The sequence below is a fragment of the Syngnathus scovelli genome, chromosome 2, assembly GCF_024217435.2.
Source record: "Syngnathus scovelli strain Florida chromosome 2, RoL_Ssco_1.2, whole genome shotgun sequence".
Lineage (NCBI taxonomy): Eukaryota > Metazoa > Chordata > Actinopteri > Syngnathiformes > Syngnathidae > Syngnathus > Syngnathus scovelli.
This window is the reverse complement of record NC_090848.1, coordinates 5,338,774-5,354,949: the sequence shown is the minus strand read 5'-3', so window position 1 is coordinate 5,354,949 and position 16,176 is coordinate 5,338,774. Positions and strand designations below refer to the sequence as shown.

Below are 16,176 nucleotides of genomic sequence, written 5' to 3'. Positions count from 1 at the left end.
GCCATTGGACAATTGATTGTTCCGCGGCCACCATGACATAGGTGGTTGTATGCAATCCATGTGAAAGTCACTTTGCATGAATGGGTAACTGAACGTCAGACAGGTAATCTATTCAGATTGACCTACCAAAACGTGGAGACCCTAACCCTAAACCCTAACCCCTAGAGAAATGCCAAGACTGCATAAAACCGGCATCAAAATTCAGTTTCACTCTCTTTTATTTATACAATAACAGTGTTTTGGAAGGGGGAAAAAACTCACTCTGTCATTTCAAAAGCCATTTCTTTCACCTAAACATAACTGAGAGACGGCACACTTAATTATGTCATTTGTTGATAGAGCCATACCGGAAGGCTTGTTAAGAAGTTACTTCTGCTCCAAATAGCACCATAGAATACTCAAGTGTAACATGTATTCATCCATAAACATGCATGCATTATGTACACATGTGCATGTACAACCATTAGGTTAAACAGTTTATCTGTTCACAATAGTGGGTAAAGAAACAAGTACTTTTGTGTAAAACTATATCTCTACTATGCAAGAATCAAAGTCAGAGGAAAAGGTCTTTCTTTCAATCTATAGGCTGGTTCAGTTGTTCAAGTATCTCACAAAATAATTGGCCTTTACGTCACTTCTGGTATTGTTTTATTACCAAGTTTGTTCTAGTACATTTAATTTGGAAATAGAGGTTAATACTGTGACTGGTGTATGAATCAAATTCAACACCACACCGCACACGCTTTCCTTTCTTGAACTGTTCCAACTGACCAACTGGTCAATGCCTGACTGGAGATCACAGTGATGGCAGTCAACCAGTAACTAACTGGTGGTGGAACTAGCCACGGGTTTACTTTACAAATGCTGCAAGAAAATGTCAACAGCCATAAAATGATCACAACCGTCCATTAATTTTCAGTACTGCTTGTCCGTCCATCAGGTACATGGGCACTGCAGTCTACTGTGCGTGAAAGACAGACATCTGAAATCATGTATCCATTCACAGTCACATTCACCCAGTTATTGAGCAGGAACTAAATCCACACTACCTGTTGAGGAGTGAACCATTGATCTATCAGTTTACCATGACACAGCTATTGTTGTTATTTTTTAAACAAATATTGTCCCTCAACTGATTAGCCTGCCTGATTTCCAGCTTATAGGACTCTGTGTGGAATTTGCATGATTGTCCTGTCCCTCCCCCAGAATCCAAAATCCATGCATGTTAAGTTAATTGACTAAAAAAGTTCCACTTGTTTTGTCAATATGCGCCTCCAGGATGTAGCTGGCACAAAGTCAGCAGGGATCAGCTCACCTGTGACACTAATGAAGACAGGCACTACAGAGAACGGATGGGTAGCAGTACTGGCAAATTACCTGAAGAGCTAAGCTGTGCCACACCAAGCTATCCATCCATAAAATGACTCGTAACCTCCCATTGGATTGTGCGAGCCCTGCAAATTATTGATCTGTGGTTCATGTTGCCCTTTCATCACTCGTGGTGATCCTGTCAATTCAAGTCTTTATAATAACTTATCGGCATCAGGTTTTCAAACCAAGCAATATGCTGTCAGAAAGTGATTATCTGCCAGGTTCAGTTATACGGTCATACCTTCAATAGCAATTCATTTAGTTTTTATTTTACATACCAGTTATAGGAGTAAAGATGCTGGTTTAATTTTAAAGTGTATTGTTTAACAGGAACACAGTGACCAGACGTTTGGTGCGGCTGACACTGAACTAACCGACACAACTAATGTATGTGTGTGTGTGTGTGTGTGTGCGTGTGTGTGCGTGTGTGTGTGTGTGTGTGTGCGTGTGTGTGCGTGTGTGTGTGTGTGTGTGTGCATGCGTGAGTGTGCGTGTGCGCGCGTGTGTTTGTGTGTGTGTGCCAGGCAGTTCGTATGTATATATCGTTTCACTGCATTGATTGGGAAAGCAGCGATGAGCATGTAGCTGTCCATGGTGCTGAAAATGAAAGCCTTAGACCAGTATTGTGATGCCTTGCGTAGTATTTGTGTGCGTGTGTGCGTGTGTGTGCATGTGTGTGTGCGTGCGTGTGTGTGTGTATGAAGAACAGCTTTTTATCATTAGCTTGTAACTGATTACATCATCACAAGAAACCTGGTAGTTTTACGTGGTATGTACAAACAAATTGGAACGCTGGCCTAAAGAAAATTGAGAGAGATTAATTGAGAGGTGTAACTCTGTGTTGCGTCTTTAAGGATGCAAAAGATCTACATTTAATGGTTGGTTCGTCAGAGTAGATTTAAGACTTGATAACACATTGCAGCCATAAAATAGTAAGAGTATCAACAATCACGTGTCAGACTGTAAATAGCAGATGAAATACTAGGCAGCTATTTCCAAATATATGAATGGGATGTGTGATATTTCATGACACCTCCATGAATATAATATTTGACAGTATAATTTCAAATGCAAATGCAGTTATGATGAGGATGAAGGTCTTGATTTGTCTCAGTCATAAAGCTTTGCCCAGCACTTGTGCTCATCTTTGGCTGAAAAAGAAAAGCCTCTTGCAAATTGAGTGGAAAACATTCCACACTACATCTTCTCTTTTTTGTGGGTGTTACTCAAATCTTTCCGTTCCAACAGATACTCACCATGCATGAATGATTGCAGCTAACAAGAATGTTGGCGCATCTGTATGTGTGCACTCAGGAATATACTCACATGCTTTTGTGTGTTAAATCCACTAAAAGCCAAAACATGCTGTTGGCGAGTAGCAAAGCTAAATAAAGCAGGACCACTCAAATAGAACAACGTCCTCCAATGTTTCATTCATGAAGACATGATGAAGGTGTAGGAGAACAAGATGGGATGGTGAACGGCTGACCAAGGGAAAGTTTGTAAAATAACTTGGGGTAGTCTCACATTACATAATTTAGTCTTAGGGTTTAAAATAGTAAAATAATCATTAACAAGTCTTGCTTAAACATGTTATTTTGACAGGCAATTGATGCAGATACCAGTGGTCGACATTGTTTTGCTTAAAATATAATTTTGCTCAGCGTGTCGCTTGGAAGCGCTCCATTTCCGTGTTTTGTGTTACGTGATTGGCAGCCTGGCTAACCCAAGTCACTGTATTGCGCTTCATAAAGCAACTAAATTAGAAGACAGACGATCCGGAACCTCAATCAATACACCAAAATTGCATTTGTCTGCCTGCGCTTGGAATTAGACCTACTTTTCCCCAGTCTAAAATTTTTTTTATTTTTTTTGTAAACAAATTTGCAGATGTTCTGGTCGGTGAGGCAGAAATGCCCAGTGAATTGTAACATATCTACCAAAGTCACAAATGTGCCAAACTTCAGAACCGTATGATGATCGTCTTAATTATATCACTGGTGGCCTTTCATTTTCTAATGGTCATTGTACCATGAGACAGAATCCATCCGAACCTCATTTTGACAGCAACATTTATGCAACAAAGATGTTCAATAAAAAAGCAACAGTTTCTTTTTCCAGATCTGTTATGACATTCTCAGTGTTGCTGTTATAGTCCCATCCACAACAATACATTTTGAAAATCCTCTTACTCTCCATAGACACTCATGGACAGAGACACAAATGCACACATACATACAGACACACACACGCTTGGATTTGTTTTCCCTTTGATGAAAGGGGGATTATGGGATAAATGAGGCGAGGCCATGGCAGTTTGGTTCAGTTTGGAGCACAGCTGCTCACAGCTACACAATGACAGACAGATGAATGTTGATCAGCGCTTGTATCCTCGCACCCGATAACACAGTAGCTTCCGTTGGATCTGAGCTTCTGACTCTTGGGGTTTGAACACAGCAGTGGATATGATGTCTTTTGGATGACCAAAATCATGTATCTAAATTCATCAAAGCGATGTACGAATCACAGCGATTTACGAATGAATGGCTAACTGTATGTGTGCATGCGTAATAATTCAAGAAAACTTTGGCTAAGCAGCAGTGAAAAATCATTAAATAATGACGTTTTTCATTTATGAGCAGTCTGTGATTTGTTGAAATATTATTGATCTCCCTGACTTTGCATTTCAGTCACAAAACCAAAACATCAGGCTGGCCGCCCCCAGGCTCCTGGGGAGGACTGCAGGGGCCTCCATACAGCTGGGACAGCATGAACTGCAACAGGGAGAGCCAGAACTGCCTCACCAAGTATGTATAAACTCAATATGCATGTATTCTCTGCAATGTGTAAGCCCTAAAGGGACTTTTGTCCCATCTACCAAAACTACAATCAACTAGGGCTGCAATGTTTGTGCTAGTTTCAACAGCCACAGTTGGAGTCTGACAAAGCTGTAATAGTGGATTTTGTGCAAAAAGAAGCAAAGACACATTTGTGTCGCTGTCCATGAATTTCGACTGTAGATGGCCGGTGATACCATCACAACTGAAAAAGAATGGACTTTCACACACTCCATTCATTTAATTACAGTCCAGCTAGCCCTAATTAGAGTTGAAAGTGCATCGGAGTCTATGCCAGCTGGTATTGCAAGATGGGTTTAAGATGAGATTCAAACCCATAACTCCTCATTTTAGGCAGACATGCTAACCACTCTCGCTCAAGATCAGATGGATAGGCTTGCGCTCAACTCTTATAAAGTCAAGAAGTTTAGAAAATGGATGTATTGATGGGTGAGAAATGACCAACATCACCGTTTAAATTGAAAGTGCAAAGGGATCTAATTGGAACAACAGCAATAAGAAAAGGTTTGATTCAAAGGGCATGCCACGATTCCGCTCCTTGCTGTCATACATAGTACTAAAAATAATATGTGGTCTGATCTATAAATTAATACACTCTGCTTTCCCTCTAATTTCCTGACTATGGTAGACTGTGGATGTAAATAAATGTCATTAACTGTTCGACCTTTGGAATTCAGCCTTCCGACTTGTTCTGCCCTCTGGTTGGATTAAACCGTCTCCGACCCTGATGAGAATGGGAAGATCACAGATTGGAACATGCTTCATTACAGGCAGATTTGTTTTATGTTGTATGTACAATACAGATAGTATATGTGATAATGAAACAAGGGTGGTGGGGGTGATGAGAGCAGTGAAAGAAGGTAGCTAGTGAAGCAGATAAAAGTTGCCCCAGCTTGTGCAACTGTGTTCCATTCATCAGAAGTGTATTTGCTGTTTATTCTTTTCATCATTCTTCCAAAGCCAAGTGTCCCAGAGCAGCTCCCTGGAGGAGGTTCATCTGGATGGGCTTCCCCCTGTGCCCCGCTTGGTGGAGATGAGGCGCGACCCCATTCTGGGTTTCGGCTTTGTGGCAGGCAGTGAGAAGCCGGTGGTGGTCCGCTCTGTCACGCCAGGTTTGTAAGGGCACTCGCCTCAAACACTACTCACGCAGGAGCCAAAATACATTTCTCTTTCTTTTCTTCTGTGTGTTGTTATTTAGGTAGATTGTTTAAATGTCAAACGCCACAAAGAGGCATCCAAATAATCAATCACTACTTCATTCTAAAACTGAATTTATGAATATTTTATTTAAAGTTGTTGGGCCAAGGATAAGTATGTAAAGAAAGACAATGCAATGCATTTTCACATGACATTTACAAAAGACCTAGTAATTCGTTTATGCACAACTCATTGTTGCAAGCAAAATTCGACCTGATTCCTAAGTGTGTGTGTGTGTGTGTGTTTGTGTATTTCTTTGTGTGTGTGCATATGCGTGTTGTAGGTGGCCCATCAGAGGGTAAGCTCTTGCCCGGTGATGAGATCATCGCGATCAATGATGAACCTGTCAGTTCAGCTCCAAGAGAACGAGTCATCGACCTTGTCAGGTGGCTGGAAGAATATTAGAGGCACTCTAAAAATGAACAGTAGTTCACTTTGTCAGGTGCTTGATTTGTTCAAGAAATATGAAGGGATGTCCAGCTCCAGTCTTTGAGGGGCGCTGTCCTGCATGTTTTAGCTGTCTTCCTTCTCCAACACACCTGATTCACATAATCAGCAAGCTGTGAAGAGGCCAGATAACTATCCCGATTGTTTGAATTGAGGTGTGTTGGAGGAAGGAGACTTCTAAAATATGTTGGACAGCAGGCCTCGACGACAAGGTTTGGATACCCCTGGTATACAGTATTCACAAAAAGTACAGAATGCTCGGCTTTGACTATCTGAGTGTGTCATCAATTTTTATGCATGTGTGATGTCAGTTAATTCCTAGCTTAAAAAATTACACTCTTCTTTGCTGTTTATATGCTTTGTTGTCCCTCTTCAGGAGCTGCAAAGAATCCATTCTATTGACTGTTGTCCAACCATATCCAGTGAGTGCATCAGCTCCTTTTTTGTTTTAAGACCACATTCCCACCGATCATTAACTCTGCACCACAAACTGTAATTTTCATGTATACTTTAGAATGTGTTTATGCTTTTTTGCTCAACCCTTTCCCTCCCTCTGCTTGTTCTTCTTTCCTTCTTTTTTCACTCATTTGATTCTTGGACATTTGCCCCTAGTCCCCTAAATCGGCGTTCATCAGTGCAGCCAAAAAAGCCATGCTCAAGTCCAATCCAGTCAAAGTGCGCTTTGCCGAGGAGGTCATCATAAACGGCCAGGTTCCAGTGAGTTCTGACACACACACACACACACGCACACTCACACACGTACTTAATGTATGACCTATATACAGTAGCAAATGCCAGATCTGATTGAATCACTAAATTAACCTCATGCAAGGCAATGCAAGAACAAAATCTCATCATATTGTCACTTTGCAGAATCCAGTGAAGGACAACTCTCTTTTGTTCATGCCAAATGTCCTGAAAGTCTACCTGGAGAATGGGCAGACCAAGTCTTTCCGCTTTGACAGCAGTACCTCCATCAAGGTGTGTATATTCATAAGTTCAAATATAAGATGTTTGTATACGGTCTGTTTTCTCTACACTGCAAGAAAGTACATAAAAAGAGACATACATAGTCCCTCTAGGGTAAATTCAAATACATTGAGTCAGATTCAGGCATGTAAGGGAAGATTCAGAGTTCAAGAAGTGTGCGGGGAGCGTATCTCAGTTTTGCAGTCAGCGTTCGTTACATTTGAAATCAATGATGTCTTGTATAATTAGGTTACAGTCTGTTTTCTCTACACTGCAAGAACGTACATAAAAACAGACATACATAGTACCTCAAGGGTAAATCCAAATCCATTGAACTAGATGCCATGTTTGTTGCCCCATCACAGACAATAAGACAACTATCTGGATATGTTTTTCCTGCAGGATGTGATCCTGACGCTACAAGAGAAACTATCCATCAAATGCATCGAACATTTCTCCCTCATGTTGGAGGAAAGGATGGAAGACTCTGGAAACAGACTGCTTTTGCTGCATGAACAAGAGATGCTTGCTCAGGTCAAATATTTGCCCGACTCGGAGGGTGTCTCCCCAAGTTTTCTCTTGCTCTCTTTTGCACTTTAAGGCTGACGTCACTCGTTATTCAAAGCAGCATTCAAACTGAAGTGTCGTTTGGAGTGGAGCCAATCAGGCAACTGCTCACATTGCACCTTCCTGGCCATACAGTACATGCTCGCTCTGTCTCCCTGTGTCTCTCTCTCTTGCTGTCTGTCTGTCTCTCTTGCTCTCTTTCCTCACCAATTTAGTCTAATATTAATTACAACTTTTGCTCAGTCTCTGCCAACACATCTCTTTCCACCTTCTCTTCCCTCCCCGACTTGTCGGCAACAATCCAACCCACCCCACCCACCGCATCACCTTGCTTCGCCCTTCTCATTCACTCTATAGGTGACGTGCAAGCCCGGTTGTGATAAGATGAAGTGTTTCTTTCGAATCAGCTTCATGCCCCGCGACCCAGTGGACCTGTTACGGAGAGATGCTGTAGCGTTCGAATATCTCTATGTGCAGGTGAGAGATTTGGCCATCATTATAGGAAACCAATGGTTGCCAATAAAGTTGCCAATAAAGTTGGGTCAAATTTGTTTGACCGTCATTTAGATTGGCCATTAGTGAATAGAACTAGAATGGATTGGGGGTCCTATGCTGTTTCCCCACTAAATTGCTCTCATAAATGAATGCATTTCTTCCCTATGGAGTACAGCTGGTAGTTGAGTGGATGTTTCCTCGTTAGACTTTGAACACACTGTTTCCTGCTTCTCTTGCAGAGCTGCAATGATGTGGTGCTGGAACGATTTGGCTCAGAACTGAAGTATGATGCAGCGCTGCGACTGGCAGCATTGCAAATGTACATCCTCACTTTGACAACCAAGCAAAGCCAAAAGGTCTCGCTAAAATATATCCAGTAAGTGCGTGTATGAATGTATGTGTTGTGCTTGTTAATGAAAACATCCTCTGAAACTGTGCGCTGCTGATACGATGCCACAATGTCAAAGCAATAGTTGAACTCAAGTTAACGTTCATGACTAAATAGGTATATATATATATATATATGTATAATATAGGTATATTATATAAATAATATCAAGGTACTTTCCCAATGGAAATACAAGTGAACATAACATAAAGAGGCTCTTTGCTGGAGAATGAGGAAAGGCTAAAGAGGCCTGTCTAAAGAAGAATTATAAAAAAGAAACAAGTCTCAGTAGAAGGCTGCGATCTTTCTCTGTTGCTCTGAGAGAGAGACAAAAATACGGACATACAATGAATGGGATTAATAGAGGACTCGAACACAGCAGATCATAGCAATCCCTGCATGCTTATGTTTAATTAGGGGCTTGGGGGAGTTCTTAGCACAATAGGGCATGACATCAGAATAATCAGATTAAACAGTAAGTGTTATTATCTGGTGATGAAATGACAGTAAAGTCTGGACAGGGGTGGGGTGGGGATGGGGGGGTCAAAGGTAAAAAAAGTAGGACACATTGAAGATATGGGATAAGACGATATAGTCAAAAATTTGAGATTTGACAAGAGTCAAATGCACATGATTGAATGGCTTTACAAAGAGGCCACTAGGAAGGAAACCAAGGGAAAAAAAATCAACAAAATAAGTCAAGAGGCGCGAGGTAGCAGAAATACATAGTGTACTAAAACTCAGGGTATCTAAGTATGCCAAATGTATCTTGAATGAGCCACATGCAGGGCACCTCCACACACTCCTGGGCGATGTGGAAGAGTTGGCCCTGAGCCAGACTCTGGGCAGCGTATCGCTGATGGCATCAATGGAGGTCCAAGTTCATCGGATGCTTATTTACAGGGAAATAAATGTGACTGTGAAAAGGGGGGAAAAAACTACCACTTGCCAAACATGGGGCACGGTCCAAGAAAACGGCTGCAGCGTGATATATTTGATATATGTGGCCGGAGAACGTTGTTGATATAAACGATGGATTCGTGTATGAAACGATATATCGCCCCAACCTAAACTCCCTGGGAATGGATAAAGCTCACATTTGTCCAGTTTAAAGTTTATTGCTCCAAGGGTGACTTTTGGTCAGTTCTCTCTCTCCTCAACAGAAAGGAGTGGGGCCTGTCGCTGTTCCTGCCTCCTGCTGTGCTGACCAGCACGAAGGAGAAAAACATCAAAAAAGCTCTGACGCACATTCTCAAAACCAACCAGAACCTCGTGCCTCCTGGGAAAAAAGTAACAGCCGCCCTTTCTTTGCAAACATCTAGCACACGCACATAAACTCACTGTCCTTCTGTTTTCTGATGCAATGGCCAAAAATAGACCTTGCATCTCCACTCGACCTTGCAAAGGTTCACCCCTGTCATATTAAGTCAGTTGTTGAACTCCACCTTAACTGCTAATGCAAGTAGCTTGATGAACTATATCGGCTATTGCATCCCTATCATTGTGAACAAGATGCATGACAGAAAATAGATGGATGAAGAACCTGTTCATTCTAGGCAGCATGTAGCCTGTTAATAATGTAGTCTTTGACCACTCATTTGGTGCACATCTTTGTATAATTGCAAAAGCATTATTCAGTCACTACTCGTGTAGATTGTTCTTTATGCACTCTTCCCTACTCTGTAAAATGTCTCCCAGTGATACTGCCATGGCTGTAAAACTTTATGTAGTTCAGATGTGATTGCAGTGTTTGCCATGGCAGAAGTGCCTTTTAAATCTCTTGACAATATCGGTACCTATATTCCTACATAGAAAAGGAAAATGTCTGACCTCAGGTATAAGAAATTGCAAGACCTGAATTTGTGATGATAAATATTACCTTTCTTTGCAGCTGACTGCATTGCAGGCCAAGGTGCATTACCTAAGGTACCTCAGTGAGCTTCAACTTTATGGCGGGAGAGAGTTTAAATCAATACTTTTGGTAAGTATCCGTTTTGGATGGTTCAGCTCTAAGCTTGATTTTTGTTTTGTTTAAAAAAAAAAAAAAATAGAAGTCAGTGTGGGCCTTTTAATTTACTCCCATCCTCTAAAACCTTTGCAGCAAGGTGAGAAACAAACTGAAGTGACATTGTTAGTAGGTCCTCGTTATGGTATCAGTCATGTCATCAATGCACGGACCAACCTTGTGGCCCTCTTGGCCGACTTCAGCCATGTGAACCGAATCGAAATCCTCACCGAAGATCAAAACAATGTCCGGTTGGAGCTGCATGTTCTGGATGTCCGGGTAAGCAGTGTCCGACTAAAAATCAATCTAATGAATTACTTTTTAGTCATTTGTTTTGTTTTGCTTCTTCTTTTCCAACTTTTGTCCTCATGAAGCCCATCACTCTCATCATGGACTCAAGTGACGCAATGAACCTGGCCTGTCTTACAGCAGGGTACTATCGCCTCCTAGTGGACTCAAGAAGATCTATTTTCAATATGGTCCACTCAAGCAACTCAGGAGTGGATGACGACAGTAAGTCGTATTTGTCTATATAGCCGTACTTTCTTAAAATATTGAAATTAGTATTGTGAGGGACAGGAACTGATTTGTAATCACATAAATCATAAAACTTTCATCTACAGGTCAGGACTGCGTTCTTGAGTGGCCATACAGCACATCTTTTGGGGATTGTCAGGAGTTATCACAAAGCCAAGCAGACCTCTACAGGGACTCTCAATACTCAGACAATGAGCCGAGCGAAAACAACCTCTATCCCTGCTTCCATCAATCCCAAATGCCTGACAGAGACCTTCAGACCCAGAGTCCGGTGCCACCTCCTCTTCCGCCCTCAAGACACAAACCTCAAGACTCACCTCGTAGTGCCAAAGTGTCATTTATTTTTGAAGGAGACCCACCTTTGAACAAGCCTCGGGGCTTAGTCAATGAACGAATTGAGGAGAGTGCTGAGGTTGCTGAGGAAAGACCAACCTACTTGCAAAATACTGACTTTGGGGCTCAGGGCAGGGTGTCATTGCACTTCAGTGGTCTGACACATGTCTATAGCAACATAATAAGTGGGGAAGTGGGTGATGAGCCACTGTTAAGAGACCTGTTTTATCGTGACACAACAGACGATGTGGAGGATGAGGACGAGGCTTCTTGTGAAGAAGACTCCACTGGAGGAACACCGGCAGGCGACGCAGAAGCGAGCGAAGGAGTGGCCACCGCAGCCGGCAAAGCTTCTTTTCTCATGCTTTCTGGGCCTAGCGATGACATCATCGACCTTACATCGCTGCCTCCACCTGAGGGCGATGACACGGTTGATGACGATGAAGATGACTCGCTGCTGCAGACGCTTAACCTTGCAATTGCAGCTCCGCCACCAGGCTTTCGAGACAGTTCAGACGAGGACGTGGTGCCCGAGGGAAGGCTTCTGAGCCCGCGCGTCAACGATGATATTCCAGTCTCATTAATTGATGCGATACCTACTCAAGAGGAGGGCAGGGCGGAAGGCAAGAGGCATCTGGAAAACGAAGTCGTCAACACTCTGCAGGCACTTGAAGCACTGTCTGTCTCTGAGAATAGACCTGCACCACCTCGTCCACCACCCAGCAGGAAAAGTCCAGGTCTGTTGATTTATAATCAGAGTCATCAGTCATTTCTGTATGTGCCAGTTGTGTAAAACCACTCTCGCTCTCAACTTCTTTTGCAGGTGTTGTTTACACATCTCGAGGCTTTAGTCCCCAGTCTTCCTCTGACTCTGGAAATGAAACAAACTCCTCAGAAATGACAGAACTCTCTGAGCTTGCCGCTTGTCATCGACTCGGTGAGAGCCACATGCGCCTCTTGGTGGCCACGAGGGAGGGGTACCAGCCTTTACTTGAGGAGAAAACAGAGTTCCCTGTTTCACCTAGCACTGAAGGAACAACCCTGAAGAAGTCCCGCAGTCCACAGCACCTCCGACCACCTGCCGTCCCGCCAAGAAGGAGCCCACATTTGGACACGGGAGCATCATTACAGCCAAACTTCCTGGGAGGGGCATCTCAGACAAACCTTTCCTCTACTCTTCAGCGGCCAAGCTCCACAACGCCAGGGGGCAAGCATGACAAAAAGTCTGCAGACTCAAGCAGGAAATATAACACCTTTAGCACAAGGGAAGGCTATCGACGTGGGAGTGGTGGAAGCATTCATTTTGAGAATAGTCAGCAAACTTCATTCTGTGATCGAGGTGAAAGCCAGAGAAGACACAACTTGTTTTTGGAAGAAAACACACATGCTCAGGACCATGCTGTGAATAGCCGCCCCAGCGAGCATCACAGAGTTACCCGTCCTACTTCCTCTACACCTGATAGCCTTTTAGATGTGGCTACACTAGGGGAGCGTGCTACAGATAATAGAGCTGCCGAGCAAGATGAACATCTAGTTGTTGCCTCGTTGCTCTCCCCAAATAAAAATAACACACTGGTGTGTTCAGACCAAGGATCAGATGTACAGAATGATCATCAACCCATTTCAAGACAACAAAGTGTTGCACGTTTGTGTGAGTATCACCTTGCGAAAAGAATTTCAAATTTACAAGGTGAAGGTCACAGTTCTCTCCAGGGCTCCCTGTGCTCCTCATTGGATGCTGGTGGGAGTGCAAACAGCAGTCTCTGTGCCACCCCAACCGACTCGCCGCTTGGTCTGGGGGCCATTGAGTCAAAACACCATCGCCTACAAAGACACCCAATCTCAAATTCCTCCTCATCTTTACTCAGGGTCGTAAACTATGAAGAACTTAAACCTGGACAGAGCCTCCAAGCAAAGGATTTGCACCCTCATGCGGACCCTGTCCTCCTTCGAAAAATGCTGCCCAACATTCACGCTTCTTCTGCTGGTGCTGACCCTGGCCGTCCGTCCTCAGCCACACCCTCCAAACACAAAGAGACAATGACAAGCAAAAAGCCTTGTTTTAAAGGGCAGAGCCAAAAAGAAGGCAGTGAGGCATACAGACAATTGATCAACTACCTAACTGTAAGTCAAATGCACCAAGGTGGAAAGTTACACAGTGCAGGCATGGGGGGCGGTGTGAAAAAAGACACTCGTCGCTACATCACAAGCAACCCACAGCTTGTCGAAATGGTTAAGAATCGAGGGAGCACAATCCCCCGCTGCCAATGTTTGCCGTCTTCCATATCGTCCCCTTTTGTTCGCCCCAATTTGGTAAACCCACATGCATTGCAGCTGATGAATAAAGATCAAAAGTCATACCACTCTGCCACACTTCCTGCCAAACTTAAAAGAAGTCCTGACACGTACACACAAGGCCCAAACGGTAGCTTAGATGTGAAGCAGGCAAACGCCGAAAGAAGAAGCTCCTTTTCTGGACTGCAAAGTGAGCTTGAGAGGAGCGGTATGGATCCTGATCAGTTTCTGTCGCTGTATAAGAAAGATGGCTACACAACGCATGAGGGTGGGGGAACCGCTGGTAGGCCTCAGTCTCGTTCAAGAATCCAACTAAGTGATGACTTGTGCAGATCAGACCCAAGAGGAAGGCATGCAGTCCTTCAAGCTTCTGCCCCCTGTGGTCAGCGAACAGACCTCAGCAACTTCTCGCTGGGAAGGGGTCCTTCAGCCTTTACCAGACAGGCTTCTACAAATACCCTGGCTGGCATTTCCTCTCCATCCCCACCACTTCATCCACAGTCTCCCCCTCCTCCTATATTAATTCCAGCACATGGCAACACTGCCCCAAGCGACTCTGGATGCACACAGGAGGTCACCCATTCAACCCTGTCACGGCCAAATCAGAACCACATTCATGCCATTGGCACAATGCCCTCACAATTGGATCCTCTCAATAATTACTCGCAAAGAGGCCGGGAATTAAAACGCAGCTCTAGTAATGTCACCAATGGCTCTGGCAGCGTAGAGGTGCTGTTTGAAAAACCCAGTCGAAGCCAGAGCCAGCAGCCCTTGTTACCATCTGTGCCCCAGCAGGGAGAAACCAAAGTCCAGAGGAGGTCAACAAGGAAGAGGCTGTCCAAGAGTTACTCCCAGGGCTCAGTGTCATCGCACACCACATGCTGGTCATCAGGCGGCAGGGTAGACAGCAGAAGGGCTTCGGTGGCATTTCCTTTACAGAAAGACAAACAAATGAAGGGCTCTCAAAAACTGGACACCAGTCCTTGGCGGTGCAACGGTCCTTTTAGCTACTGTTTCTTTAAGCGTAAAAGTGAGGGAGAAGATGATGAGAACGATTGGGACACGCCAAGACGAAGCCGTGATGGGAGTAACCTAGAGAATGACTTTGCTGCGTCATTGGCCATCTACCCCTGTGGCTCAGTCATGGATGCAGCTGGAGAGCAGCTGTACGGCGAGGTCCTTAACAACATGAGCTTTAGCGACCGCTTGGCTCGAGTCAACGCCCTCAAGGACCGCATGTACAGCTTCCCTTCCGGCTTCACAGACGTCCGGCGTGATGCCAGTGAGCTCATCGCACTGGTGAGGTCCAGCATAGGTCGCTGCGATCGAGGCGTCCAAATGCCAATGCAGGCAGTGTCTCAATCCAAGCAACTCCTCTCAGTGGAGTCCAAAGAGTTAGGCCGGGCATGCCGGAGGATGGCGCAGGCGCACGGCAGCCCTGAAGAGATGCTGCTAGCTGTGACGTACAGTTTCCAGGTGCTGTGTTGTCTCTGCGAAGCGTGTATGTGTCTCGTAAAAGGACTCAGCGCCTCGGCCTCACACCAACAGAGAGAGGTTGTTGCAAAAGTAGATGAGGTCGTCATGAATTATATCTGTTTACTCAAAGCTGCTGAGGTTGCAACTGTGGGAGCACCGGGAGAACACAGTGTCAAGGCCCTGGTGAGACATTCTAGTACCATGTCAGCCATCGCGAATGCACTCACACGCTCTCTTAAAACGCTGCTTAACAAGTAAAGTTTCCTTCACTCCTTTTGCTCTCAAAGTGTGGCCTATGCAGTCAGCAGAAGTCTGTTTTTAAATCATCTACTTCCTTTTGAGGCTACTGCAGGAGTTGTATATGTTTAGCCATTACAATCTACATCATCACCCGAAAACATGCTAAAAAGCACCCCTCATTTAACTTGATTTTTATTTCAATGTATAATAAGAAAGCCATAAGGTTGATGACCTTTATATGATATACTGTATGTATACCCAGTAGAAACCCCTTTACTTGTGCATTATGTAATTTATTTTTCAAATATATTTACACAATATTTTGTATGATACAGTCATGTTTTGCAGTAGCAATTCCAGTCAGCTCTTTAAGTGCAGTTTTGCCACTGATGCATGTGAAATTCCACAAATGTAACGCAAGCAAATGTGAGGGCTGGGTTTTTTTTGTGTGCTAATTTTAAATATGTATTTGCGAAAGTCAACTGGGTTTGGCTGAAATCTAATTGTCTTGCAGTCTGAGAGCAAAGTTAGATGTGTTTGAGATTGAGTGGCTCGATAATTTCACCATATTTAACACTGCTTGTTATTTCATCACTTTGTTTATTTTTTTAAGAATTATAAATATTATATACAGTACTGTAAAAATGTATGCAATTTCTTTTGGACCATGTTTGCTTTAAGACTGTTTTAGCCATATGAAAATTATTTTTACCTTTTTGTCTATATGTTTTGGGATCACCTTTGTGCTTGAAGGTTTAACTCAACAATATGTACCCAATGCAGTGATGTCTGATGACAAAATAATGACTTTTTATTAATTATTCACAAACCTATTAAAACTAAATATTTTAAATGTTTGTGTGCGTCTGTGTTTTTATGGTAATATAATGTACAATTTCTAAACTTGCCTGTTATTGGATGTCTTTGTAAACCCATATGGGTGGTGACCTTGTTCCGTTTTTGTTTTTAATTACGTGGGGGCCCTTCTGTCAAGGTAG

The 16,176-nt window shown here is 43.5% G+C and overlaps 1 protein-coding gene across 3 annotated transcripts in view; it reads left to right on the top strand.

Moving 5' to 3' along the window:
- The window catches only part of LOC125988496 (FERM and PDZ domain-containing protein 4-like), a 29,816-nt gene extending 13,781 nt beyond the window's left edge, over positions 1 to 16,035 (top strand). For all 3 annotated transcript variants that reach the window (XM_049753788.1, XM_049753786.2, XM_049753787.2), the window contains exons 2-16: positions 4,062 to 4,178; positions 5,190 to 5,341; positions 5,710 to 5,812; positions 6,250 to 6,295; positions 6,486 to 6,590; positions 6,747 to 6,854; positions 7,245 to 7,376; positions 7,767 to 7,886; positions 8,144 to 8,280; positions 9,456 to 9,582; positions 10,184 to 10,273; positions 10,394 to 10,576; positions 10,672 to 10,810; positions 10,921 to 11,904; positions 11,991 to 16,035. In XM_049753788.1, the coding sequence (XP_049609745.1) occupies positions 4,062 to 4,178; positions 5,190 to 5,341; positions 5,710 to 5,812; positions 6,250 to 6,295; positions 6,486 to 6,590; positions 6,747 to 6,854; positions 7,245 to 7,376; positions 7,767 to 7,886; positions 8,144 to 8,280; positions 9,456 to 9,582; positions 10,184 to 10,273; positions 10,394 to 10,576; positions 10,672 to 10,810; positions 10,921 to 11,904; positions 11,991 to 15,196 (5,749 nt within the window). In that variant the 3' untranslated portion in view covers positions 15,197 to 16,035. The remainder of the gene's footprint in view (positions 1 to 4,061; positions 4,179 to 5,189; positions 5,342 to 5,709; positions 5,813 to 6,249; positions 6,296 to 6,485; positions 6,591 to 6,746; positions 6,855 to 7,244; positions 7,377 to 7,766; positions 7,887 to 8,143; positions 8,281 to 9,455; positions 9,583 to 10,183; positions 10,274 to 10,393; positions 10,577 to 10,671; positions 10,811 to 10,920; positions 11,905 to 11,990) is intronic.
- The last annotated feature ends 141 nt before the right edge of the window (positions 16,036 to 16,176 follow it).